Below are 25,881 nucleotides of genomic sequence, written 5' to 3' on the forward strand. Positions count from 1 at the left end.
CTGAACTTTTTACTCTTTTAAAGGTTTGCATTTTCCAGAATATAATATTGATGGCATCATACAGTATGTCAGCTTTTTATACTGGCTCTTTCTGCTAATCAATATATGTTGAAGTTTCTCTATATATGTTTATGGTTTGAAACTTTTTTTTCAGGGCTGAATAGCTTTCCATCATGTAGAGTACCATAGTTTCTTTACCCACTCATCTGCTGAAGGTCATCTTTGGTGATTTTTAGTTTTTGGCAACCATGAATTAGTCTGCTATTAAAATTTGTTTGAAGGTGTTTGGATGGGCATAAGGTTTTGACACTTTTGAGTAAATACCCTAGCGTTCATTTGCTAGATCATGTGATAAGACTATGTTTAGCTTAAAATAAATTACCAGACAGTTTCCAAAGTATTTGTATCACTGCATTCCCTTTAGCAATGAGAGTTCCTATTTGTCCACATTTTTGCCATATTTGATATTGTGAGGTGTTTTTTTTTTTTTTTTTTTTTTGCATTAGCCCTATTATTAGTTGTTTTTATATTGTTGTTTTGATCTGAAATTCCCTGAAGACATATGATGTAGATCATCTTTTCATATACTCTTTACCATCTGTTTATATTCTTCAGTGAGAGGTCTATTCAGCACTTTTAAGCATTTTTACATTGACTTCCTTGTTTTCTTATTGTTGAGTTGTAAGTGTTCTTCGTATGTTTTTGCTACATATTTATTTTCAGATATGTGTCCTACAATTCTTTCTTCCCAGTTTGTGACTTAGCTTTTCATTCTCTGAATACAATCTTTGTGTGAATTTTTTTTTCTATTAATTTCTTTTTCTGGTTTTGAAATTAAAATGTAATGGTGGCCTCATGGAAAGAATGAAGAAGTGTTCCCTTTGCTTCTATTCTGTGAAATAGATTGTAGAGAACTGTTATCATCTCTTCTTTAAATTTTTGTTATATTTCATCAGTGGAATCATCTGGGCTTGTTGCTGTCTTTATTGGAAGCTTATTACTTATAGATTAAATTTCTTTAATAGAGGCAGACCTATTCAAACTATGTATTTTTCCTTTCAAAATTTTGGTTAGTTATATCCTCAAGCAATTTCTTAATTTAACTTTTATATTTGAAGGTACAAAGTTTATGATATTCATTTATTATCCTTTTAATGTCCATCATATCAGTCATCATGACTCTTCTTTCATTTCTACTATTCATAATTTAATTTGTGTTTTCTCTTCTTTTTCTTGATTAGGGTGCTGAGACTTTTATCGTTTTTTTTTTTTTTTTTCTTTAGAGTTACAGCTTCTGGTTTTGTTGTTTTTCTCTAGTCTTCTTTTTTCCAGTGTCATTAATTTCTGCTTTATTTCTTTTTCCTCTTTTTCCTTTCACAAGTTTACTTAGATGGAAGGGTAAAGTATTAATTTTAGGTTTTTCTAATATAGGCATTCAATGCCATATATAGCTCTTTACAGATTTTACTATATCCCACAACTTCTGATAAATTGTAATTTTGTTTTCAGTTAGTTGAAAATACTTCAAGACTTATTATTAGATTTTCTCTTTGGCCCACATGTTATTTAGAAGTATATTTTTTAATCTCCAGATACTCTCAATGTTACTGCTATCATTTTGTTGTCAACTTCTAGTTTATTTTGATCCCAGTGTGAGAGCACTCTTTATATTATTTCTATTCTTTTAAGTTTGATAAAGTGAGTTTTATGGCATAGAATGTGATCTGCCTTGCAGTATGTTCCATGTGAATTTGAAAACAGTGTGTTTTCTGCTGTTGTTAAGTATTCTATAAATGTCATTTAGATCTAGTTCAACTACACCTTACTGATTTTCTGCCTACTGAGTCTGACAATTCCTAAAAGACATATGTTGACATCTCTAGGTGTAAGAGTATTTCTGCATCATCAATATTTGCCTTGTGTATTTTAACACAGTTTTTTTGGTCCAAACACATTGAGGGTTGTTATGATTTCTTTGAGAATTGACCACTTAATCATTACATAATGCCTATCTTTACTCCTGACTTTCTTGTTCTAAATACTGCTTTCTTTTAAGTAAATTTAGGTAGTCCACCTTTTTTTTCCCACTCATATTAACATGGTATAGTTTTCTCCATCACATTATTTTTAATCTATTTTATCTTCAAATTTACAGTGGATTTCTTATACACAGCATAAGGTTAGTTATATTTTTGTTACTTCAATTCTTTTCATCAATATCTTCCTTTTAGTTGGTATGTTTAGACTATTAGCATGAAAAGTGATTATGCATAGTATTGGATTAACAGTATTTGTAACCGTTTTCTATTTATTGAACTTATATTTTGTTCCTTTTAAAATATTCTTTCTCTGCATTCTCTAGTTTTAAATCAGGATTTAACTGTATTTTGTTTTCTGTTCTTTTTAGCATGTCAGTTATACTTCTTAACATTTTTTAATGGTTTCTGTAGAGTTTGCATCATACAATTGCAACTTATTCAAATCCTCTTAGAGTAACACAATCCTGCCTGAAGGTTGGTCCATGTATCTCGTAGCAGATATTCCTAGTTCTTCCTCTTCTGTCCTTTGTATCATTTCTGCCATTTATTCCTTTTATTCAGAATATATAATCACTGGATATATTGTAGTTATATTATTATTTTGGAAAAACAGCTATGTTTTTGCTCAACTGAACATAATAAAAAGCTTTATGAGATCTTCATTTATTTTTTCTCTAACTCTGTTACATTCCTTGTGTAGGCAAAGTTTGTGACCTGTATCATTTTCCTTTTCCCAGACGAATTTGTTTCAGCAATTCTTGCAGAGTAGATCTACTGGTGACAACTTTCCATCAGTTTTTGTTTGTTCATTTAAGGATCTGTTTCTCATTACCATTGAAGGATTTGTTTTTCCCCTGGTTACAGAATTCTAGGTTGGTTTTAGTGTTTCTTTTCTTTTTTTTTTTTTCCTCTCTCTCTTTCAATGATTTAAAAAGTTAACTCTAGTCTTTTCATGATAGCATGGTTTCTGAAGAAATGGTCGTGGTGGTTTAGTAGCTAAGTCATGTCTGACTCTTGTGACCCATGGACTGTAGCCTGCCAGGCTCCTCTGTCCATGGGATATTCCAAGCAAGAATACTGGAGTGGTTTGCCATTTCCTTCTCCAGGGGATCTTCCTTACCCAGGGATTAAACCCAGGTCTCCTGCATGGCAGGCAGTTTCTTTAGCAACTGTGCTACCAGGGAAGCCCTTTCTGAAGAAAAACCTTAGGTAATTGTTACTCTTTTTCCTCTCTAGTTTTTTTTTTTTTTTTTCTCTACTATTTCTCAAGAATTCTCTTTTTCATGGTTTTCTGCAGTTTGGGTATGATATGCTTAGGTGTAGATTTTATTTTATTTTTTCTGTTTGTCCTGCTTCATGTTCTCTGAGTTTTCTAAATCAGGGGTTTACTGGCTCTCATTAATTTGGGGAAATTCTCAGTCATTATTAATTTATATATTCTGCTTCTTTCTCTATTGCTTCTTATATTATTCCCATTCTGCATTGTTTTTTGGTTGCTAAGTCTTTTTTGAGGCTTTTGTGATGCCATGCACTGTGGCCCACCAGGCTCCTCTAGTTGTATACATTCCTTGTTCCTTGTAATTCTTCCACAATCCTTGATTACTGTTCTTTAAAATTATTATTTGGTTGACACTTTTGTGACCGCAGGCACTATAGCCCACCAGGTTCTTCTCTCCATGGGATTTCCCAGCCAAGAATACAGGAGTGAGTTGCCATTACCTTTTCCAGGGTATCTTCCCCACCCAGGGATCAAACCTGCGTCTCCTGCATTGGCAGGTGGATTTTTTACTGCTGAGCAACGAGGGATGGTATAAGCTATATGAATTATGGCTATTCTAAAATCCTAATCTGATATTGAAAATGGTATCCTATATCTGAGTGTGATTAATTTCTTTCATTGTTTCATCAGACTAGACATTCCTGCTTTTTAACATAGTTTACAATTTTTGGTTGAAGGCTGAACATAAGTTATTGGATAATATGAACTGATTTAAGTGGGCTTTTAGCATGAGAGTTTATATTTATCTCAGTAACAGGTATGTTGTGTTTGTGTGTTTGTATGGGTGTGTGTGTTCACACTGTGTTTACTGTTTGCCATTACTGGAGGTGCCTGACATTTCAATTTCTCTGTTGCTTTTCTTCAGTTGCTAACTCCTGTCTGACTCTTAGTGATCCCATGGACTACAGCATGCCAGACTTCCCTGTCCTTCACTCTCTCTTAAAGTTTGCTCAGACTCACATCCATTCAGTTGGTGAAGCCATCCAACCATCCCATCCTCTGTTGCCCTGTTTGCCTGCACTCAATCTTTCACAGCATCAGATTGACAGAGTATTGGAGCTCAGCTTCAGCATGAGTCCTTCCACTGAATATTCAGGGTGATTTCCTTTAACATTGACTGGTTTGATCTTCTTGCTATCCAAGGGACTTTCAAGAGTCTTCTCCTGTACTAGAGTTTGAAAGCATTAATTCTTCAGCACTCAGTCTTCCTTATGGCCCAGCTCTCACATTTGTTCATGACTACTTGGAAAAGTCATAGGTTAGACGATAGGTACCTTTTTTGACAAATTGATATTTCTGTTTTAAATATGCTAAGTTTCACATAGCTTTCCTTTGAAGGAGCCAGCATCTTTTAGTTTCATGCCTGAAGTCAGTATCCACAAAGATACCGGGGCCCAAGAAAATAAAGCCTGCCACTGTTTCCACTTTTCCGCATGTATTTTACATGAGATGATAAGAACAGATGCCATGATCTTAGTTTTTTGGGTGTTGACTGTGAAGCAGGCATTTTTCACTGTCTTCTTTCAAACTCATCAAAATGTTCTTTAGTTCCTCTTTGATTTCTTCCTTTAGAGAGGTATCATCTACATATCTGAGGTTGTTCATATTTCTTACAACAATGTTGATTCCAGCTTGTGATTTATTAGGCCAGCATTTTGCATTATATAATCTGCATAGACGTTGAATAAGCAGGGTGACAATATACAGCTTTGATATACACCTTTCCCACTTTTGAACCAGACCACTGTTCCATGTGCTGTTCTGTTACTTCTTAAACTTCATACATGTTAATTTGGCAACAGGTATGGTGCTCTAGTATTCCTGTCTCTTTTAGAATTTTCCACAGTTTGTTGTGATCCCCACAGTCAAAGGCTTTCAGTTCAGTCACTCAATTGTGTCCAACTCTTTGCGACTCTTTGGACTGCAGCACGCCAGGCTTCTGTGTCCTTTACCAACTCCTGGATCTTGCTCAAACTCATGTCCATCAAGTCAGTGATGCCATCCAACCATCTCATCCTCTGTCATCCCCTTCTCCTCCTGCCTTCAATCTTTCCCAGCATCAGGGTCTTTTCCAATGAGTCAGTTCTTCGCATCAGGTGGCCAAAGTATTGGAGTTTTAGCTTCAGCATCAGTCCTTCCAATGAATATTCAGGACTGATTTCCTAAAGGATAGACTGGTTTTATGTCCTTGCAGTTCAAGGGACTCTCAAGAGTCTTCTCCAGCACCACAGTTCAAAAGCATCAATTCTTTGGTGCTCACCTTTCTTTATAGTCCAACTCACACATCCATACACGACTACTGGGAAAACCATAGCTTTGACGAGATGGACCGTTGAAGGCAAAGTAATGTCTCTGCATTTTAATATGCTGTCTAGCTTGGTCATAGCTTTTCTTCCAAGGAGCAAGTGTCTTTTAATTTCATGGCTGCAGTCACCATGTCTAGTGATTTTGGAGCCCAAAAATATAAAGTCTCTTACTGTTTCCATAGTTTCCCCATCTATTTGCCATGAAGTGATGGGACCAGATGCCATGATCTTAGTTTTCTGAATGTTGAGTTTCAAGAAAACTTTTTCATTCTCCTCTTTCACTTTCATCAAGGGGCTCTTCAGTTCTTCTTCATTTTCTGCCATAAGGGTGGTATCATCTGCGTATTTGAGGTTATTGATATTTCTCCTGGCACTCTTGATTCCAGCTTGTGCTTCATCAAGCCCGGCATTTCACATGATGTACTCTGCATATAAGTTAAATAAGTAGGGTGGCAATATACAGCCTTGACATACTGCTTTCCCGATTTGGAACAAGTTTGTTGTTCCATGTCCAGTTCTAACTGATGCTTTTTCACCTGCACACTGATTTCTCAGGAGGCATGTAAGGTCGTCTGGTATTCCCATCTCTTTAAGAATTTTCCACAGTTTGTTGTGATCCACACAGTCAAAGGCTTTGGTGTAGTCAATAAAGCAGAAGTAGATGTTTTTCTAGAACTCTCTTGCTTTTTCGATGATCCAATAGATGTGGGCAATTTGATGTCTGGTGCCTCTGCCTTTTCTAAATCCAGCTTGAACATCTGAAAGTCCACGGTTCTTGTATTGTTGAAGCCTGGCTTGGAGATTTTTGAGGATCACTTTGCTAGCATGTGAGATGATCTTCCTTCAGCTCCAGGCCAAACACCAGCTCCACGTGCTCAGAGGCTCTCCTGAGGGTCTCGGGCAAGGGCTGCCTGTACTTCCTGCTCACGACCTTCAGCAGGGCGTTCTGAGTGATGGTCTCCTTCTTGGTGTACTTGTCCTGCAGGAACTCCACCAGCGTGCTAGCCTTCCTGGCCAGAGGATCTTTGCATGTGCTCTGAGTGGCAGGGGCTGCCTGGGAGCCACCTGCACTTTCCTCCTCTGCGTCCTGGGCTCCTTCATCACATACTGTGCAGGAAGGTCCTGCATTAGGAGAGCTAGCAGCCATGGCTCCCTGAAGCTCCTGGTGATCGCCAGCAGCAGGGGAGCTTGGGGGAGAACCCTGAGGGACAGATGAGGGGGAGGAAGGGCACTCTTTTCCTGGGGCTGCAGCAGCACTGTTCTGGGCCCCCTGAGTGTCCTCCTGGACCTGGTGGCATTTGCCGTGGGCATGGTACTTATTGTTGTGCCTTCGAGGCATAATGATACAGATCAGGAACAGCAGGCCAGAATTCTGGCAGGAAAGCAGGTAAGGATGGCACCTGGAAGAAGGGTAAGGAGATATTGTGAGCACCTTCAGTGGGGAGAGTCCTCCACGGGTTTAACCAAGGGCGCTTCTGCAGGGTCCTTGAGACCACAGCTCTGGAACATACAGGGCTCCTGTTTTCCTGGTGAGCCTGTCCCCTGAGACCGCTGAACTGGAAGTGAGAGTGAGCCCTGGGACCCAGCCAGACACCCCTGCCTGGGTGTTAGAGGGGGTGCTGTGGGGGCTGGCAGGGGAGGCAGTTTCTCTGAGTTCACATTCAGAGTCAGGATGAAAATTGGGGCAAGACCCCCATATCCAACCCCTCCCCCCGACCCTGTTCCCTCTCCTACGCTGAAGTTGACACTGATACCTTCCCTGTCACCCGGGAGGAGGAGAGGAGGGAGTGCTCAGCCCCTGACGAAGGGTCACGTGACCTGATGGTCTGCTGCCTGCAGGGTCCCCCTTCAAAACTAAGCTCTAACTTCCCCTCTCAGACTGAAGCCCCCCTTCCCATGCTTGGCAGTAAGTGCCGGCCACAGGGGAGGGTCCTGAGTCGGCCGTGTGATGTGGAGGATGGTCATTACCCTGACTCCTCCCGAGCCCTGACATCCTCCCTCTGCTGACCGGCTGCCAGCCCTTTGGAATGAGGTCCCCTCTTCCCCTAGTGTCTCCTGTCGGTGATCACAATCAGGGAGCCCCTCAGCCTTTAGAACCGCCCAGAAGCTGACCAGTTGTTCTCCGGCCAAGTCACGCTGGGTACGGGTTTAGGCATGGTCACCAATCGGGGGTGTGGAGAGACTCAGTCCCCCCGCGGGTCCCTCCTTCACTCCACAGAATCCCAGACTTCCCTCTACTGAACAGAGCCAGGGTCCAGCAATCCCACACCCAGATCCACCACCCCTCGACCCAGGTTATGTCCCGAGAACCCACGTGCATAGCTGATGGACATTGCACCTAAGAGCCAGGTTCAAGCCTCCAGGTGTAGAGCAGGTGCGAGGTTGCGAAGGGGCTGGGAAGTCCCCTCTTTACAGATGGAAAAGGTGTTGGGAGTGCCAGGGCATATCTTTGTAACTATCCAGAGCACTTGTAACTCATGTCACCTCCGACTTGGACCCCTGATGAGCCCTCGGACTCCTCCCTCTGGTCACAGCTACAGCAGCTCTCAAAGATAGCAGTTCTCTCAAAGATGGCATGGTACCCAGCATGGATAGGGGGCCGACACTTCCTATCATGCACATCTGGGCTCCAGGAGGACAACAGGGGTGGGGCCTGGGTAGGCGGGGTTCCAGGGGAGTTTCTGTCAAGAAGGGAGATGAGGTCCCTTCTTCGACTCATAGTGGGTCCTGGGATGTCCCTGCTGATCTCAGTCAACTGGCCTCACGCCTTGCTTCTCACTTCTCTCAGTAAACCAAGCAGGAAGAATTTGGGAGCCCGAGCCTGAAAGCTTTCCTGGAGCTGCTCAGACAGACAGTGAGGACACTCTGGGGCTCCTTCTTGTGTGCTGAGTGATCCTCTCTGTTGGGGATTTTCTCCCTGGGACTTGGAAGCGACGAACCTGAATGACATTCGGACAGTCTCTTGCAAGGACTGACAAGCTTATTTGTGCAGTCAAGCTTTTTTATAGAAGTGGGAACAAAGAGCTTAAAGTATACGGCCAGCAGAGCACATACGGAGTTAACACATAATCAGTAAAAACATTTCAAGGACAGCGCGCTCTAAATGACTCATGGGCTTATCCCATAACCCGCTCTCACAAGTAACATCCCTATTTATTATTAACTCTTGGCACCGAGCATAACCAAAGGCAGGAGATGTTTTTCTGTCCGCAGTGCAAAGCCGAGTACTTCTGGCCCTTCGCCATTTTCACAAGGACTTTCTCCTTTACGGCTATTTTGCACTACACTTCCCAACACTCTCTGTCATCTATCCCTGTCTTCCTCCGACTGTAATGCTGCATTACGTACCATCTGCTGACCTGAGGGCAAGACCTCACCTGGAAGATGTCAAATCCCCAGACTCCTGGTGAGAAGTGCACCTGCATCTCATCTGGACACTTCTGCCTAAGGCTTCCTGGAACTGGCCGCTGCAGGTAAGAGAAGCAACAGGGAAGGATGGGAGAATGCCTTCTGTGGTGTGGAACCCCTCACATCTCACTCAGGATCTTCATATTGACTGCAGGCAGAGCCTGGAAACCCTTCCCTTTCTGGTATAAAACCACCCCTGTCCCCAACCATTCTCCACACAATCCCAGCAGAGAAAGTGAAGGGGCTCCTCAGCCTGACTGTTCTCACTGTGGGTTCTTAGTCGACTGCAGGGGCATTGCTTGAAAGTTCTGAGATGAATTTCTGTCCTTTTGTACAATTACTGTGATACAAGCTTTTCTCTTTTAGTCCATGTGTGACAGTCTCTTAAGCTGATTATTTACAAGGGCCAGTTTTCATCCACTATCAAAGTTTGTGCTGGTTATTGCATGAGCTCTGGGTCATACTGCCATGTCCATCCCAAAATTTGGTGCCCCATGATCTTGGCATGGGGCTCTGAGATGCTGCCTCAGGTTCCTTCAGTAAAGCAGTAGAATTTCATGGTCCCACGGCCCAGTGGAAGAATCCACTGCTCCAGTTTAAAGCCTTTTCCAATTGATCCTGTTGTCTGTTTCCTTTGTGGCCTGCACACCTGTGTCAGCCTCAGAGTACTCCCTGATCTGGGCACTCACAGGGTTAAGTTCAAGGGAGACTTATTGTTCCTCAGGGATTATTTAGTTTTGTGTTCTTGCTTTTGTTAGTAGTTGTCTTTATTCCTTGTATAAGTTTTCCATGGTTTGTTCTGGATACAGGAAACAGCTGCCCAGGTGTGACTGAGGTCTCAGCTACTCTGGATGTGGTACTCAATCTGTAAAGGATTTAAGGAAAATCGACAGTCTTACAATATGTCCTCATGAATACACATAACATACTATTCTGTTTGAGACTTCTTTTTCCTTAGACGCTCAGGAAATTCTTCTTGTTGCCTTCGTGTAGACTGCATACATTTTTCTAAGGTTTCTTTGTAACTACATTTTTCATATTGTTGCTTTTGTTTATGGTGTGTTTTCTATTACATGGTTTGAGTATTGTTGATTCTTCCAGACCAGTCTCTTGAATTTGCCATGTTGATCATTTTATGCCAGATTTCTGAAGCTAGTTATATGTCAATATTTTCTGTGCCTATTTCCTAAGAATTTTAATTTGAGCATCAAATTCTTACTGTGATATTTTGTTTTTCATTATTGCTGACTTTTATTCATTTTGCATTGGTTGCATGTAACTCTGTACTGGCTATGTGTTCTTATGCATATTTTTTTCTAGTTTTTAAATTATTAGACTTTTAAAAGGTTTTTTTAATCAACAGATCCTTGCTTTATAATGTTGTGTTGTTTCTGCTATACAACAGGATAAATGAGCTCTATGTATACATATTCCTCCTGTCTGATGAGACTTCCTCCCATCCGCTCATCTCACCCCTCTAGGCTGTCACACAGCACCAGGCTGAGCTCCCTGTACTATTTAGCAATTTCCCACCAGTTGTCTTTTGTACACATGGGACTCTATATTAGTCAGTGGCTCGCTCTCAATTCGTCCTACGCACACCTTCCCTTGCTGTGTCCACAGGTTCATTGTCCACATCTGTGCCACTATTCCTGCCCTTCAAATAGGTTCGTGAGTACCATTCATACTTTCCATGTATATTCGTTAATGTACATTACTTTTCTGTTTCTAAGTTACTTCGCTCTGTAAACAGGCTCTAGGTGCATCCACCTCACTACAAGTGACTTAAATTAGTTCCTTTTTTATGGCTAATATTCCATTGTATGTGGCTACCTCAACTTCGTTATCCTGTCATCTGTCAGTTGAAGTCTGCTTTGCTTCAACGTCTTGTCTATTGTAACCAGTGCTGCAATGAACATTGGATACAGGTACCTTTTCAATTATTCTTTTCTCAGTGTATATACCCAGTATTTCTATTGCTGGGTCATATGGTAGTTTTAATTCTAGTTTTAAAGGAATCTCCTCAGTGTTCTCCATAGTGGCTATATCAATTTCCATTCCCACCTTTTCTCTAAACTCTCCCCAGCATTTACTGCTTGTACAGTTTTTGATGATGGCCATTCTGACCTGTATGAGGTGCCACCTCGTTGTAATTTTGATGTTCATTTCTCTCATGATGAGGGATGTAGCTCCTCTTTTCATGTGGTTATGAGTTTGTTGCCCCTCTGTTTTTCTTTTTTAAAAGAACAGATTTAGGATTGGAGACAATTCAGCAGATAGAATAGAGAGGTCCCATACAGCCACTCTCTTCCTCCACTTGGTATCTTCTATTATTAACATCTTGTATTGGTTCAATGGATACAAGTTCGTTTTTTACAGTTGATCAGCTAATGCCAATATGTTATTATTAACTATTGTCCATTGTTTGCAATACTTTTTACTTTTTGGGTTTTGCAGTTCTTTAGTGTTTGACAGATGCATGATAGTATCAACTCAGCCAACACGGTGTCGTGCAGAGGAGTGTGAATGCCCTATGGATCTCCCATGCTCCACCTGTCCATCCCTCAAAACCTCACTTGGAACCCCTGACAACTACTAAACGTTTTACTATTTCTCAAGATTTGCATGTTCCAGACTGTAACATTGATGGAATCATACAGTATATAGGCTTTTTATACTGGCTCCTTCTGCTAATCAATATACATTGAATTTTCTCTATAACTTGTTATGGTTTGAAATGTTTTCTTCCAGGACTGAATAGCATTCCATGTAGCTACCAGAGTTTGTTTACCCACTCGTGTACTGAAGGTCATCTTTGGTGATTTCGGTTTTTGGCAGCTATGACTTATTCTGCTATTAAAATTTGGTTGAAGGTTTTTGGATGGGCTTAAGGTTTTGGCTCTTTTGAGTAAATACCTTAATGTTCATTTGCTAGATCATATGATAGGACTATATTTAGCTTAAAAGAATTTGCCAGACAGTTTCCAAAGTATCAGTATCGCTGCATTCCCTTAAGCAATGAATTCATTTTCAGTTAGTTTGCCTGTTTTCTTTTCATTGATTTGGACTTCTGTGTTTTTGGTTTGTTCCTTTATTTGTGTAGTATTTATCTGCCTTTTCCATTATTATTATTATAATTTTAATTATCATGTTTGAGGTCTCTTTTTCCCAGGCTTCAAGGTTGAATTCCTTCTTGCTTTTTGTTTCTGCCCTCCAAGGTTGGTCCAGTGGTTTGTGTAAGCTTCTTATAGGGTGAGATTTGTGCCTAGTTTTTGTTTGTTTGCTTGCTTTTTCCTCTGAGGGGCAAGGCTGAGTAAGGTGGTCATTCTGTCTGCTTATGATCGGGTTTGCATTTTTGTTTTCTTTGCGGTTTAGATGAGGCTTCTTGCACAGGGTGCTATCAGTGGATTGGTGATGTTGGATCTTGTATTCCAGTGGTTTCCTTTGTATCAGTTCTCACTATTGGATATCCTAGGATTAGTTCTCTGGTAGTCTAGGATCTTGGAGCCAGTGGACCCACTCTAAAGGCTCAGGGCTTGACCTTGAATTTTGCGTGGGTCTATACATTCTTTTCTGCTGGTCATGTACTCCTGTCCACTCTCAGCTGGTATTCTGCATGCACGTCTGTGTCTGAAGATGTATTCCTGATGTATCCGTGGAGAGAGATGTATTCCACATCCAGCAACTCCTCTTGCCATCTTGTTCCTCCTGGGCAAGATTCGTGAGAGTCCCTTGGACTGCAAGGAGATCTAACCAGTCAATTCTAAAGCATATCACTCCTCAATATTCATTGGAAGGACTGATGCTGAGGCTGAAGCTCCAGTATTTTGGCGACCTAATGTGAAGAACTGACTCATTGGAAAAGAGCCCGATGCTGGGAAAGATTGAAGGCAGGAAGAGAAGGGGACAACAGAGGATGAAAAGATTGGTTGGCGTCACCTACTCAATGGACATGAGTTTGAGCAAGCTCTGGGAATTGGTGATGCACGGGGAAGCCTGGTGTGCTGCAGTCCATGGGGTTTCAAAGAATCAGACACGACCGAGAGACTGAACAGAACAGATGAGTCATCAAAATATTCTTGTCATTCCTATTTTTTCTGAATTAGTTGAAGCCTTCCCTTGCTGATTCCCTTACAGTGGCAAAGAAAGTGTGAGAAAATGTGTTCTCTGCTTGGTTTATCAAGTGTGATCCAGGCACACATTTCCCTGGGCAAATTATACAAGCTTTAACCAAAACCTTGCAGGCGTCTTGAAATTATCATTGACCCTATGAGCGACAAACTTAAGGGAGGATCGACAGAAACAGTACAAAAACTGGACTCTGGCAATATTAGAATTAGGAACATGGGGCTTAATGAATTACAAATATGATGATAATTTTCCTGATTTTTTGGAAAGATTACTGTCTTTTAAAAATCTTTCATTTTCTAGACATAAGGAAATTTTTTAACACAGCAATTTGATAAATTGTACCTTTGTCATTAGGATTGAAACATTAATTTTTCTCTCCCTACCATATCACTCCAGAAATTAGAAAGTGCAGTGTTCTTATTTTCTTAGGAAAATAGTTATTTTTCAAAAGTTCAGTGAGAATCAGTTCTTGTAGCGGGACACAAGTGGAAACAGTGATTACACTACTGAGACTTTGACTGGAATGTCATATTTGACAGACACAGGTAGACTTGGATATGACCAGATAACTTGAGGAAACCAAGGTTAACCATAGGGAGCCATAAAAACCCGTTGGAAAAACAGCCTGGGACCTTGCTGACAGAATTCCCATCAGCCTTACCAGGTGAGTAAGGAAGATCACTTCTGGCAGGCACAGGAACTTTAGGATGTTTTGGGGACTTCAGGAAGAGAGGAATTCATCCAGATCTCTAATTTTGACAACAAGTCTTTGCTGTGGCTTCCTAGCCTCAAGAGGCTATTAAAATTTCCTTCTGGAGACTCCTTATGAACCATTTCAGCAAAGCAGATTTAAAAGCGCCTATATGGCAAATCGTTATTCTTACTGTACTTAGATAAATAATCAGGCCAAGTTTATTCAATTTAGACTTCTTTTGCAAACAAATTAGGTCTTAGTTTTCCTGTCTTCGGGAGAAATGAGAGAGATGATAGACAGAAAAGAATGGTTCAATACAAAGTGTACTACACATGTGTGGGTATTAGGTTCTAGTGGTTTTCTGTTCTCATGAAGTTTTATTATTTACCTGCAAACTGGGTTGGATCCTGAATTTTTCTAGTGTCCACCTGTATCTAGCTGCAACTTTCTTACTAAAATTCCCAATTTCTCCCATCCATTTGATGTGTCTGTGGGGAGATGGGTAGCCCCGTGTGATACACCTCTGCCATCGTAATCCACTCACTCTCCCATTCTTTTGACTTGAATCACTGAGAACTAACATTGCCATTTTCCTGAAGTCCTGCAACGTGAAGCTAGAAGACTTGATGCAAGATGAGAGCGATTGTCACAGCAGCTCATGTTCAAATAGACTTCCCAATCCCTCCCAGAATCAGAGTCTTTTCCAATGAGTCAACTCTTTGCATGAGGTGGCCAAAATACTGGAGTTTCAGCTTTAGCATCATTCCTTCCAAAGAAATTCCAGTGCTGATCTCTTAGGGTGGGCCATAAGCCAATGTGACTATAAGAAGAAATTGAGACACAAAAAGAGGCACCAGGGATATATGCCTTCAATAGGAATGCCAAGTGAAGAGGGTGGCCACCTGGCAGCCAAGGGGAGAGGCCTCAGGGTAAACCAGCCCTCATCTTGGACTTGCAGCCTCTAGAACTCTGAGAAAATAAATTTCCATTGTTTGAGCCACTCATTCTGTGGGGTTTTGTTGTGGAAAGCCTAACAAATCAGTATGTTAGCCCAGGTAGAGATTTCTTCCTGGATAGTCTTTTTACTTTCCTGTCATTCCTAAAGGCTATCTTAAGATCTTGATTATGTGATTGCAGCTCCTTGTTTCTAAAGTTGTTTGGGCATTGGCTAGGTTTTGATCTTAGCCTCACCAGAACTAACATAGAGCCTTTCAAAGAGCAGATGCTGAAAAAATAAATGAAGACAGTAAGAGGTCTTAATTTGTTAAGGTTTAATACCTCCTGCATTTTTCAAGAAGCATATCAAGGCATAAATTATTTAATTTTACAAAACAGAAGACAGAAAAGATGGAGAACAATCAAGGTTCATCATGTTTTGAAATTTTTTTCATTTTATTTTTTCATTCCATTGTCCCAGCAGTATTATTGCGGGATTGCTTCCCATTTCAGCAGAAGTCCCTATTTTGATGTCAAATTTTTTTATCTGGATGATTTTTTAAAGTCTTGGTCTTCAGTAGGGGTGGGAGAAGCTGCTGGACGTGGCTGTGGAACATGCTTGGAAGTGACAGTGGTGCCACGCCTGGCTGGAACTGTGGCTCGACCTCTCTCCTCCTCATCTCGCAAAGCTTCTTCATAATGTGATGAGAAGGCACTGGGGACAGTATCATTGACTTTTGCCAAAAACTTCAAGACTTTCATTTTGCTGGTTTCAACATGGGCTCGTGGGCTCCACAAGAACTCGTAACGTGGAGGATCGCCATTGGCAACCTGGTGGTACTCCAGGTACTTCATCATCACAAAGTCTTTGGTGATGAGCTTTCTGGACTCTCCGTAGATGAAGTGTTTTCTCCCAGCATATACTTGCATCATATTCAAGAATTTCCAGATGTCTTCCTCAGCGGCACAGTTGCCCTTCATGAAGATCACACCCAGAACTGTCATCAAGAGACCAGTCTTAGGTAAGCCCCTACCATCCCACACTCTCCCATTGTTGGGCAGGTTCAGTTTGCTGACAAGGTCATAGGAGTGGATGGTTGAATCAACTTCCTTCAAGCCAACTGCAAAGACAGCCTCGATGTGTTCAGAGGCTCTTTTGAGAATCTCCACAAATCGCTTATGGTATCTTGGGTGGATAATCTTCAGCATGTCTTCTTCATGATGGGCTGCTTTATTTTATATTTATGCAGAAGGAACTGTTCCAACAAACTTGTCATGCTGTTCAGAGTATCCCTGTAGGTGTTCTTGGTAGAAGATGAGACATTGGAGGAACCTGAATCTTCCTCATCTTGACTGGTATCTTCTACATCAGATGTTGTGTCAGAAGTAGTTGAAAAAGTGCTGGTAGTAGATGGAGCCTCTAAAGACCCCTGGGAAGTGCTATTTGACCCAGTAGCTGATGAGCTCTGTGAATTATCTTCTAAAAGAGAAGAGGTAGAGGGAAACTCTTCCATTACTGCAGTGGGCTGAACTCTCTTGTGACTCTGGAGCTCATATCAGGCCTGGTGGTGTTTCTCATGGATGCAGAGCTTATGATTCTGACCCCGAGGCATGATGCCTGTGCTGGGGTCAATGATTAGAAGTGTGAGTAGGAGGGCAGGTGATAAGGGCTCACAGGAAGACGAAGGTTGAGTGTGCAGACGCAGCACGGAAATACCACCTTGGTTATCAGGAAAGCTACATTTGTGCTTTACTTGAGGGCACTGTTCTGAAAAACCGCAGGGTTCCTATTCTCTTATCGGTCCTTTGGGAAACATATTGAAGGAAATTAGAGTGATCTTTAGGCTTCATCCTGCTACCCCTGCCTCAGGCACACTGGGGTGACAGAAGGGGCTTGTAGTCTCCTACACAGAGGCATCTGTTATTTCACATTCAAGACCACCACCCAACTAGTGCCCAGTCTTAGGACCCATTCCCTCTGCTGTCCTGTAGTTGTCATTACAAATTTCCCTGGGATTTCGGAGAAATGAAGAGGGCCTCAGCTTATCACCCCAGTTAGTAGTTATCACCCAGTGCTGAGTGCTCAGTGGGAAGTTTTCTGTCTTGCATTTGGAGTCCTCAACATGAATTAAGAGGGCTTCCTTTAGTTCCCCATAGAGCCTGGTGTCCCCACCCCTTTCTTGGAATAGTATCTGCACCTTCATACTAAGGGGTTCACCTCCTACACACCTGATGTAAATAAATGTTGATGGAACTTGAGTTGATAGCTCTGCCCTGGTTTTTCAAGGGCTATAAGAACAGGGCTGGTTTGATTATCACTTCTTTTCATTGGTAGATGATCCCTCAGTCCTTGCTTTGACCTCTGGTGTGGCCTGAAATACTACCCTCCCTTCCACTTAGGTCCACCCCTTCTACTACTATACTTTCTTATAGTAGGGCAAGCATCTCTGTGAGAACCCTAGGAGAAAGTAAGATTCTCCTCATCCTTCCATACCTGTCCTTGGTCTTCTGCGGTGCAGAGGATGAGATGCATCATATGGTTATGGGATGTGCAGTTCCCTTCGTCTTCAGGGTATTCAGTTGGTTTCTGGAAAACCTGGAAATAATCCCACTGCTGGCCCTAGGCTATACCCCTTGGACCATGTCCTGATCCCTCTTGTGACATCATAGAAGGAAATGGGCATGTAATGCCAACAATGAGCAGGTATTCCAGGGATGCCACCAGGAAGGGCATAGTTATGTGTGGTTTCCTGAGTTCTGAGGTCAGGGGTTTTGTAAGTCCAAAGCTGGACTCCTGGCAGCATCTGGGGCTCCTTTCTCTGTTTACATAAGGGAGATCTCCTCTGACTAAGGTCCTCACTCCCTGTGGTGCCAGAGAGGGAAAGTCTGGGAATGCCACACGAGGCTACTCCTACCTGTGCCTTCAGGGACCACATCAGGATTCAGGTTTCTTGGGGCCCTCTGTGTTCAGTGTAGGGGTATGCCGTCACTCAGGTGCCTCACCTTGACTCCTGGGAGAGTCTGGATTTCCTCTTTCTTCCAACCTAAAATGACCTATGTAAACCAAAGGCCATGTCCTTGCAAGCCCTGAAAAGAAGTGAGGGAATGCGCAGCCTGGCAGCCCTGTCTTGGGCTTCTGAGAGCTGACGCAGGCCAGTCTCTCTGTGACTTCAGTTCCTCATTCATCTGTCTTTACCTTAAGTCCTGTCTCTTCTATGAGAGCCTTCTTGGGAAAAGCCACGTCTTTGAAAAGTCTTAGTCTGCCTGCAACAAATCTCACAGAGAATGGGCTGAGTCCCAGGAGTGGTAGGGTAGCTGCAGTCCGGGAGGGGGCCCCAGCATAGGTGGTGTGCCATCAGAGAAAACACGCTGATCTCTTCCTTCTCTTCACTGACCAGACACAGCCTCTTGTAGAACCTTCACTCTTAACAGATTTATTCTCTGAAAGGAAGGGGCTGAATTAAATGATTTTCTGCATCCCTGATCTACTGCCATTTACTGACATTTCCTTTGTAGATAAATTGTCACTGAATGCTGTCTCCTTCCTTATTCGTACTTCACTTTTGTTTTCATTTTTTGTTACTTACTTCTGGGGCTTTTTATTCCAAAACCGTGTTTGGGGTATGAAATTCTGCTATTTCACATGTGAAATACCTTTTGGACTCATGTTCAGAAAGAGGAAATGACCCAAGGTTAGCCTCCTCCTGGAGGAGTGGCACAGTATGGGCTCTGGAGGAATTCAGTGCCAGGGTTCAGTCCAGCTCCTATCATTTATGAGCTTTGAATTTCAGCTTCTTTATTCCAGCTTCTTTATCTGCAAATTGTGTTTGAAAGAGTCTATAGTGTAGGACGACAGACATGTGTGATGTATGTAAATCACCTGGCACAGTATGAGGCAAGCTTTGGTACTTTGAATGAATGGCAGTTATTACAAATGTGATTTTGACCCCAAATGGTAACAAAATTCCATCACATAATTTTATTTCCAGCCTATATTAGAGAATATGCAACTCCAAACAATAATCAAATCGACATCAGCACTAATGCTCTCCAGCAAGTAAAACTAAGCAGTATTTCCCTATTTGAGCACCTGTTTTAATAGGTGTTTGGGGTTATCTTCTCCACATGGATGCAAGGACAAGTTCATTTGTCTCAAGGACCAGCAACTTCCCTCTCAGGTGTCCAAACCACCCCCAATTTAATCCCACTGACAGCAAAAATTGAGCCCTCCCTTAAAGTTTGCCAAATTACACTAAACATAACCTAATTAAACTGCCTGTTTAACAGAGCAAGTTCTGTTGCTTCCATCCCAGAAAAAGAGAGACAGTCCAGTGACGTCTTGGCATCTCGCTTCAATGGGTATCACCCTTATTTCTCAGAAACTCTGGACAGCTTTTGATGAAAATGTCTATTTTGAGTGTTCACTTGCCCTGGCTCAGGTGCACAGGGCCCCTTCCATTCCCTATGGATTTTGGATATCCCCAAATAATGGTGAATATATGGTTTAGATATATTCCAGGTTTACAGCCTCACCTCTGAGAACCATCATATGAGTGTCTGGCATCACTCCCACAGCTTCATCTAGCCCATCATGCATCTGGACTGAACACGACCTCCCACCGAGGAACTAGACTTTTCCCAAGACCCAATGCCACCTTAATCAGGTAACTTCGCCTTCCTTGCTCTCATCTGGAACCTCCTCTTCCACACCTCCGCCATTTAAATTTATGATTTGTTTATTCCTTAGAGTTAGCTCACCACCTTCCTTATATGGTCCCTGCTGCTAGACTCAAAATTCCATGGGCAGTGGCTTGGGCTTCATTTTCTTACCAACCCAGTACTACAAGAAATCCTTCTAATCAGAATATGGTCAATGAATTTGGGAGAAAAAGGAAATAATGAGCAAAGACTCTCTTTTATTATGATATAAGTGTCATACAGTTTGAATAAGCTAAACAAATCTCAGTCCATGTTATTAACTTTTACAAAGAAAGAGGACAGATAAGAAGACAAACAGAATAAACCAGCATTTACTCTGAAAGCTTTGTGATCCCAAATACTTATCTCTAGGATTCTTACACATTTCCAAGTAAAATTCTATTCCAATGTTATGTTATCTTGTTCTGGACCATAAGGAAAATACTGAAGTCTTTTCAACTTGTTTACATATAATGAGCTCTTAGTCTTAAACCTAACAGTAGTAAACATGACATCCATGACATTAATAAACCTAGATTCTGAAGCAAGATAAACCTTACGAATAGTAGTGAAATTTAAAAATAAAAAAATCCTTTACCTCCCTACCTAAACCATCTATTTTTGACTAAATATTATTCATATGGATAAAAGGAAAACATGTATATTTTGTTAAACCTGCACCTAAACTCCCTTACTACTTAAAACTGTGAGGAACATATGGGTTTTCTTCCCCACACCCCTACTACCCTGCGCTATTTAAGAGGTGGAGTGTTCTTTTCCAACACAAAGGGAACAAAGTGCCCTAACCCCTCCCTAGATGTGGGAAGAGCTGTAGGACTTGGCCCTGGTAGGGGCACTGGCTTCAGCCACTGTTGGAACCCAGGCCACGCCTCTCAGCCCTGCTCTCTCCACCTGATCTCTCAGAGCCTCGTCATAAGAGGTCTGGGAAGGAACTCGGGACCGTATCCTGGATCTTGGCCAGAACTTCCAACACCTTCATCTTAGTGGTCTCAGCATAAGCTCTCGGGCCCCACAGGAACTCGTAGCCCGGAGGATCACTATTGGGCACCTGGTGGTAGTTGAGGTACCCCTTCTGCACCAGATCTTTGGTGATGAGCTTTCTGGGCTCCCCAAAGATTAAGTGCTTCTTCCCAGCATGGATCCCCAACACATTGAGGAAATGCCAGACCTCCTCCTCACTGGCGCGATTACCCTTCATAAAGATGATGCCCAGGAGCGCCATGAGGAGACCAGACTTGGGCAGCTCCTCCTCATCACTTGAACCTTCCTCAACCCCAAGACTGAACTTGTTGACGAGGGTGTAGATGTTCCTGCTGCAGTCGACTTCCTTCAGCTCCAGGCCAAACACCAGCTCCACTCGCTCAGAGGCTCTGCTCGGGATCTCAGGGAAGTGCTGCTCGTACTTCCTGCCAATGACATTCAGCATGGCATTCTGTGTGATGGACTCCTTCTTGGTGTACCTCTCCAGCAGGAAATCCATCACCATGCTGGCCTTCCTCATCAGAGGATCTTTGCGAATGCTCCGAGTTACCAGGTCTTCCCGGGCAGCATCTGCACTTTCCTTCTTGGGGCCCTGGGCACCTTCCTCAGTTCCTGCACAGGAAGCCTCTGCAACAGGAGAGCTAGGGGCCATGGCTCCCTGAAGCTCCTGGCAATCGCCAGCAGCAAGGGAGCTCGGAGGAGAACCCTGAGGGACAGAAGAGGGGGAGGAGGGGCACTCCTCTCCTGGGGCTCCAGGATCACTGGCCTGGGCCTCCTGAGTGTCCCCCTGGACCTGGTGGCATTTCCCACGGGCATGATGCTTGTTTTTGTGCTTCCGAGGCATGATGATACAGGTCAGGGACTGCAGTTAGGAAGGCAGGCAACAAGAGCACCTGGAAAAGGGTAAGGAAATGTGAGCACCTTCGCAGGGAGAGTTGTCCCTGGTTTAAACCAAGTCTGCTTCATAAGGGGCCTTCAGTCCACTACTCTAGGACCCACAAGTCTCCTGTTCGCCTAGTCAGCGTGTCCCCTAAGACCTCTGAGGAGGAAGTGAGAGTGAGCCCTGGGGCACAGCCATACAGCCCTGCCTGGGCGTTAGAGGGGGACCTGTGGGGGCCAGCAGGGGAGGCATGTCCTTTCAGGTCACATTCAGAGTTAGGATGAAAAATGGGGAATGACCCCCTAGCACCCGCCCCGATTCCTCTTCTGCTCTGAAGCTGATGCTGCCACCTTCCCTGTGACTCTGGAAATGGAGAGGAGGGAGCGCTCAGCCTCCCACCTAAGGGTCCCGGGACCTGCCCTTCCGTACGCAAGCTCTAACCTCCCCACTCAACCGCAGCCTCCCCTCCCTGTGTTTGGCCGGTAGGAACTACTGACCACAGGGGAGTGTCCAGATTCACCCGTGTGTCCGGGAAGATGGTCCTCACCCTGGCTCCTCCTGAGCCCTGACATCCTCCCTGTACTGACCAGCTACCAACCCCTCCGACCGAGGTGCCCTCCTCCCTCAGTGTCCCACATCCGAGATCACAGGAAGGCTGACCCCCAGTTATTAGAGCTGCCCGGATCCTACCCAGATGCTGTGAGGCCAAGTCGCGGGGGGGGTGGAGGTTTTGCGTAGCCACCATTCTGGGGTGTGGAGACCCTCAGTCCCCCCCGATGGTCCCTCCTTTAGCTACAGGCTCGGGGCTTTCCCTCTACTGAGCAGAACTGGAGTCCACCAGCCCAAGACCGAAGCCGTCCTATCGGAGACCACCTGGGTGAAGTGGATGGACCTGGGGCTTAAGATGCAGGCCCGAATCTTCCAGGGGAGAGCAGGGGCAGGGTGGCCGGGGGTTGTCCGGCCCCCTCTTTTCAGAGGGAAAGGTTTGGTCGTGCCGGACATGGGTTCACACTTGTAACTTACATCACCTCACACTTGGACACCTGATGAGACATGGGAGTCCTCCATCTGGGCACCCTACACGGCAGTTCTCTAAGACGGCAGCAGCTCTCAAAGATGGCTTCAAAGCCCCAGCGTGTGTGCATGGTCGTCACTTCCTGTCATGTGGTTCTGTGATCCAGGCGGACAGCAGAGGCGGGGCCAGGGCAGGCGGGGTTCCAGGGGAGCTTCCCGGAGGATTGGCATGTGCACTTTTCCTGGAATCGTTGAATCATGAGACCTTCCCTGTACTGAGCAGACTCTTAGGGCCTCCCTCCCTCCCAGGCTCTAGCTTCCGTCAGCACCCCAGCAGGAATTGTTTCTGGCCTGTCCAAACAGGCTTCTTGGAGCTCCTGAGAATGACAGTGAGGGCACTTTCGGGCCCCATCTTCTGGGCTGTGTGATGCTCCGTCCACTCTCCATATCTTCCCTTGACCCCTGTAGGTGGTGGGCTACGTCCCATCTGCTGACCTGAGGTCAAGGCCTCCCATCGAAGACATCAAGTCCCGAGACTCTTGGTGAGAAGTGCACGTACATCTCGTCTGGACCCTTCTGCCTGAGGCTTCCAGGAAATGGCTGCTGCAGGTAAGATGAGCTGAGAGGAAAGGATGGGAGACTGCCTTCTGTGGTGTGGAACCCCTCACATCTCACTCAGGGTCTTCATACTGACTGCTGAAAGGGCCTGGAAATCCTTCCCTTTCTGAATGAACCCACCCCTGTCCCCCACCATGCCCCACACCATCCCAGCAGAGTAAGTGAAGGGGCTCCTTAGCCTGACGGTTCTCACTATAGGCTCTTAGTCGACTGCAGGGGCATTGCTCGAAAGTTCTGAGGTGAATTTCTGTCCTTAGGTACAATTTTGGGGGTACTAAGTTTTCTCTTTTAGTCCCTGCATGATAGTCTATTAAGGTGATCACTTTAAAGGGCCAGTTGTCTTCCACTAACAAAGTTTGTGCTGGTTATTTCATGACGTCTGGGCCATGCTGCCACGTCCAACTCAAATTTGTTCCCCATGGTCTTGGCATGGGAGCTGTGAGATGCTACCTCAGATTCCTTCAGTGAGGCTGTAGCGATTCATGGCCCCAGAGCACAGTGGAAGAATCAAGAGCTGAACTTTAAAGCCTTTTCCAGCTGATCCTGTTGTCTTCTTCCCTTGTAGCCTGCACAGCCCTTGTCAGTCTCTTAGGACTCCCTCACCTTGACACTCATAGGGTCAAGTTCATTAGAGACTTATTTTGCCTCAGGCACTATTTAGTTTTGTGTTTTGCCTGCTGTTAATAGTTGTCTTTATTCCTTGTATAAGTTTTCCATGGTTTATTCTGGGTACAGGAAACAGCAGCCCATGTTTGATTGTGGTCTCAGCTGGTCTGACTGGAGTAGATATGTAAAGGAGTTAAGGAACATTGACAGTCTTACAATATGTGCTCCTCAGGAATACACATAACATACTATTCTGTTTGAGACTTCTTTGTCCTAAGGCTGTCAGGAAATTCTTCTTGTTGCCACTATGTGGATCCTATACATTGTTCTGAGGTTTCTTTGTAGGTAAACTTTTTTGGTATGGTTGCTTTTATTTGTGATGGATTTTCTATTACATGATCTAAGTAATTGTTGATTCTTCCAGGCCAGACTCTTGGTTTTGCTATGGTGATCTATTTTATATGAGATAGCTGAAGTTATTTATATGTTTGAATACTTTCTGTGTGTGTTTCCTCAGATTTTTAATTCGAGGAAAATTTCCCAAGTTATCTTTTGTTCTTCATTGTTCCTGTCACTTATTCATTTGGCATTGTTGTATATAACTCTGTACTGGCTATGTGTTCTTGTCCAGATTTTTTCTACATTTAAATCAGTAGAGCGTTTATGAAAAATTTTAATTGGAGGAGAATTGCTTTATAGTGTGTTAGTTTCTGTTGTACAACAGTATGAAGCAGCTCTAAGTATACATATATTCCCTCCATGAGCGTCCCTCACGCCACCCCCATCTCAGTCCTCCAGGTTATCACGGAACAGCAGTCTGAGCTCCCTCTGTTGTAGAGCACCTCCCCACTAGCTCTCTCTTGTATACATGATAGTGCATATATGTCATAGCCACTCTCAGTTTGTCCCTCTCTCTCCATCCCTTGTTGTGTCCACATCTTTTCTCTACATGTGTCTCTGTTCCTACCCTGCAAATAGATTCATCACTGCCATTTTCTAGATTCCATATGAATGTGTTAATACACAATACTTTTTGTTCTCTTTCTGACTTACTTCACTCCGTGAAACAGACTCTAGGTGCATCCACCTCACTGCCACTGACTGAAATTTGTTACTTTTATGGTTGAGTAATATTCCATTGTATATATCTACCACAACTTCTGTATCTATTCAACTGGCAGTGGAAGTTGAGGTGGATGCTTCCATATCCTAGCTATTGTAAATAGTGCTGCAATAAACAGTGCGGTCTGTGAATCTTTTCACACATGGCTTTCTCAGTGTGTATGCCCAGTAGTGGGATTGCTGATTCACTGGGTAGTTTTATTTCTAGTTTTTAAAGGACTCTCCATACTGTTCTCCATAGTGGCTATATCAATTTACATTCCCCCTCAAAGTGCAAGAGGGTTCTGTTTTCTCCATGCCACTTTAGCACTGATTGTTTCTAGATTTTTTTTATGATAGCCATTCTGGCAAGTGTGAGATGATGCATCATTGTAGATTTGGTTTGCATTTATTTCATAATGAGTGGTGAACATCTTGTCTTGTGAGCCTCTGTATTTTTTTAAGAACAGATTTAGGATTACAGAAAATTTAGCAGATAGTGTACAGAGTCCTATAGTGCCACTCTCTTTCTATAGAGCCAGTCTCTTCCTCCACTTAGCATCTTCTGTAATTAACATCTTGGATTGGTTCAACTGACACAAGTTCATTTGTTAAAACTGAGCAACTAATATCAATATGGTGTTATTACCTATTGTCCATTGCTTACAATATATTTTACTTTTGTTGTTTTGCAGTTCTGTGTTGTTGCTTTTGTTCAGTTGCTCAGTCATCTCTGACTGTGACCCCATGATCCGTAGCACGCCAGGCTCCCTATTCTTCACAAACTCTTGGAGTTGGCTCAGACTCATGTCCATCCAATCAGTGATGCCATCCAACCAACTCATCCTCTGCTGCCTCCTTTTCTTTTTCCCTTCAACGTTTACCAACATCAGGGTCCTTACCATTGAGTCGGCTCTTCCCATCAGGTGGCCAAAAGTTTGGAGCTTCAACTGCAGCATCAGATATTCCCGAGAATATTCAGTGTTGATTCCCTTCAGAAATGACTGGTTTGGTCCCCTTTCTGTCCAGGGGACTCTCAAGAGTCTTCTCCAGCATCAAAATTCAACAGCATCAATTTTTCAGCTCTCAGCCTTCTTTATGGTCCAGCACTCACATCCACACATGACTCCTGGGAAAATCATGGCTTTGACTAGACACACCTCTTTTAC

At 43.3% G+C, this 25,881-nt stretch overlaps 1 protein-coding gene, 1 long non-coding RNA gene and 1 pseudogene across 2 annotated transcripts; 1 reads left to right on the forward strand and 2 right to left on the reverse strand.

The window, feature by feature from the left end:
* Positions 1–8,439: 8,439 nt before the first annotated feature.
* On the forward strand, positions 8,440–24,684 carry LOC139180997 (uncharacterized). Its single transcript, XR_011565158.1, has 3 exons — positions 8,440–9,097; positions 19,302–19,457; positions 22,856–24,684. It is a non-coding gene; the product is annotated as an uncharacterized lncRNA (long non-coding RNA).
* On the reverse strand, positions 15,337–16,307 carry LOC139181197 (melanoma-associated antigen B5-like; annotated as a pseudogene).
* On the reverse strand, positions 20,364–21,337 carry LOC139181199 (melanoma-associated antigen B4-like). The gene has a single exon (XM_070784103.1). The coding sequence runs from the start codon at positions 21,335–21,337 to the stop codon at positions 20,423–20,425; it is 915 nt and encodes a 304-aa protein (XP_070640204.1). The 3' UTR covers positions 20,364–20,422.
* Positions 24,685–25,881: the final 1,197 nt, after the last annotated feature.

The sequence above is a fragment of the Bos indicus genome, chromosome X (assembly GCF_029378745.1).
Source record: "Bos indicus isolate NIAB-ARS_2022 breed Sahiwal x Tharparkar chromosome X, NIAB-ARS_B.indTharparkar_mat_pri_1.0, whole genome shotgun sequence".
Classification (NCBI taxonomy): domain Eukaryota; kingdom Metazoa; phylum Chordata; class Mammalia; order Artiodactyla; family Bovidae; genus Bos; species Bos indicus.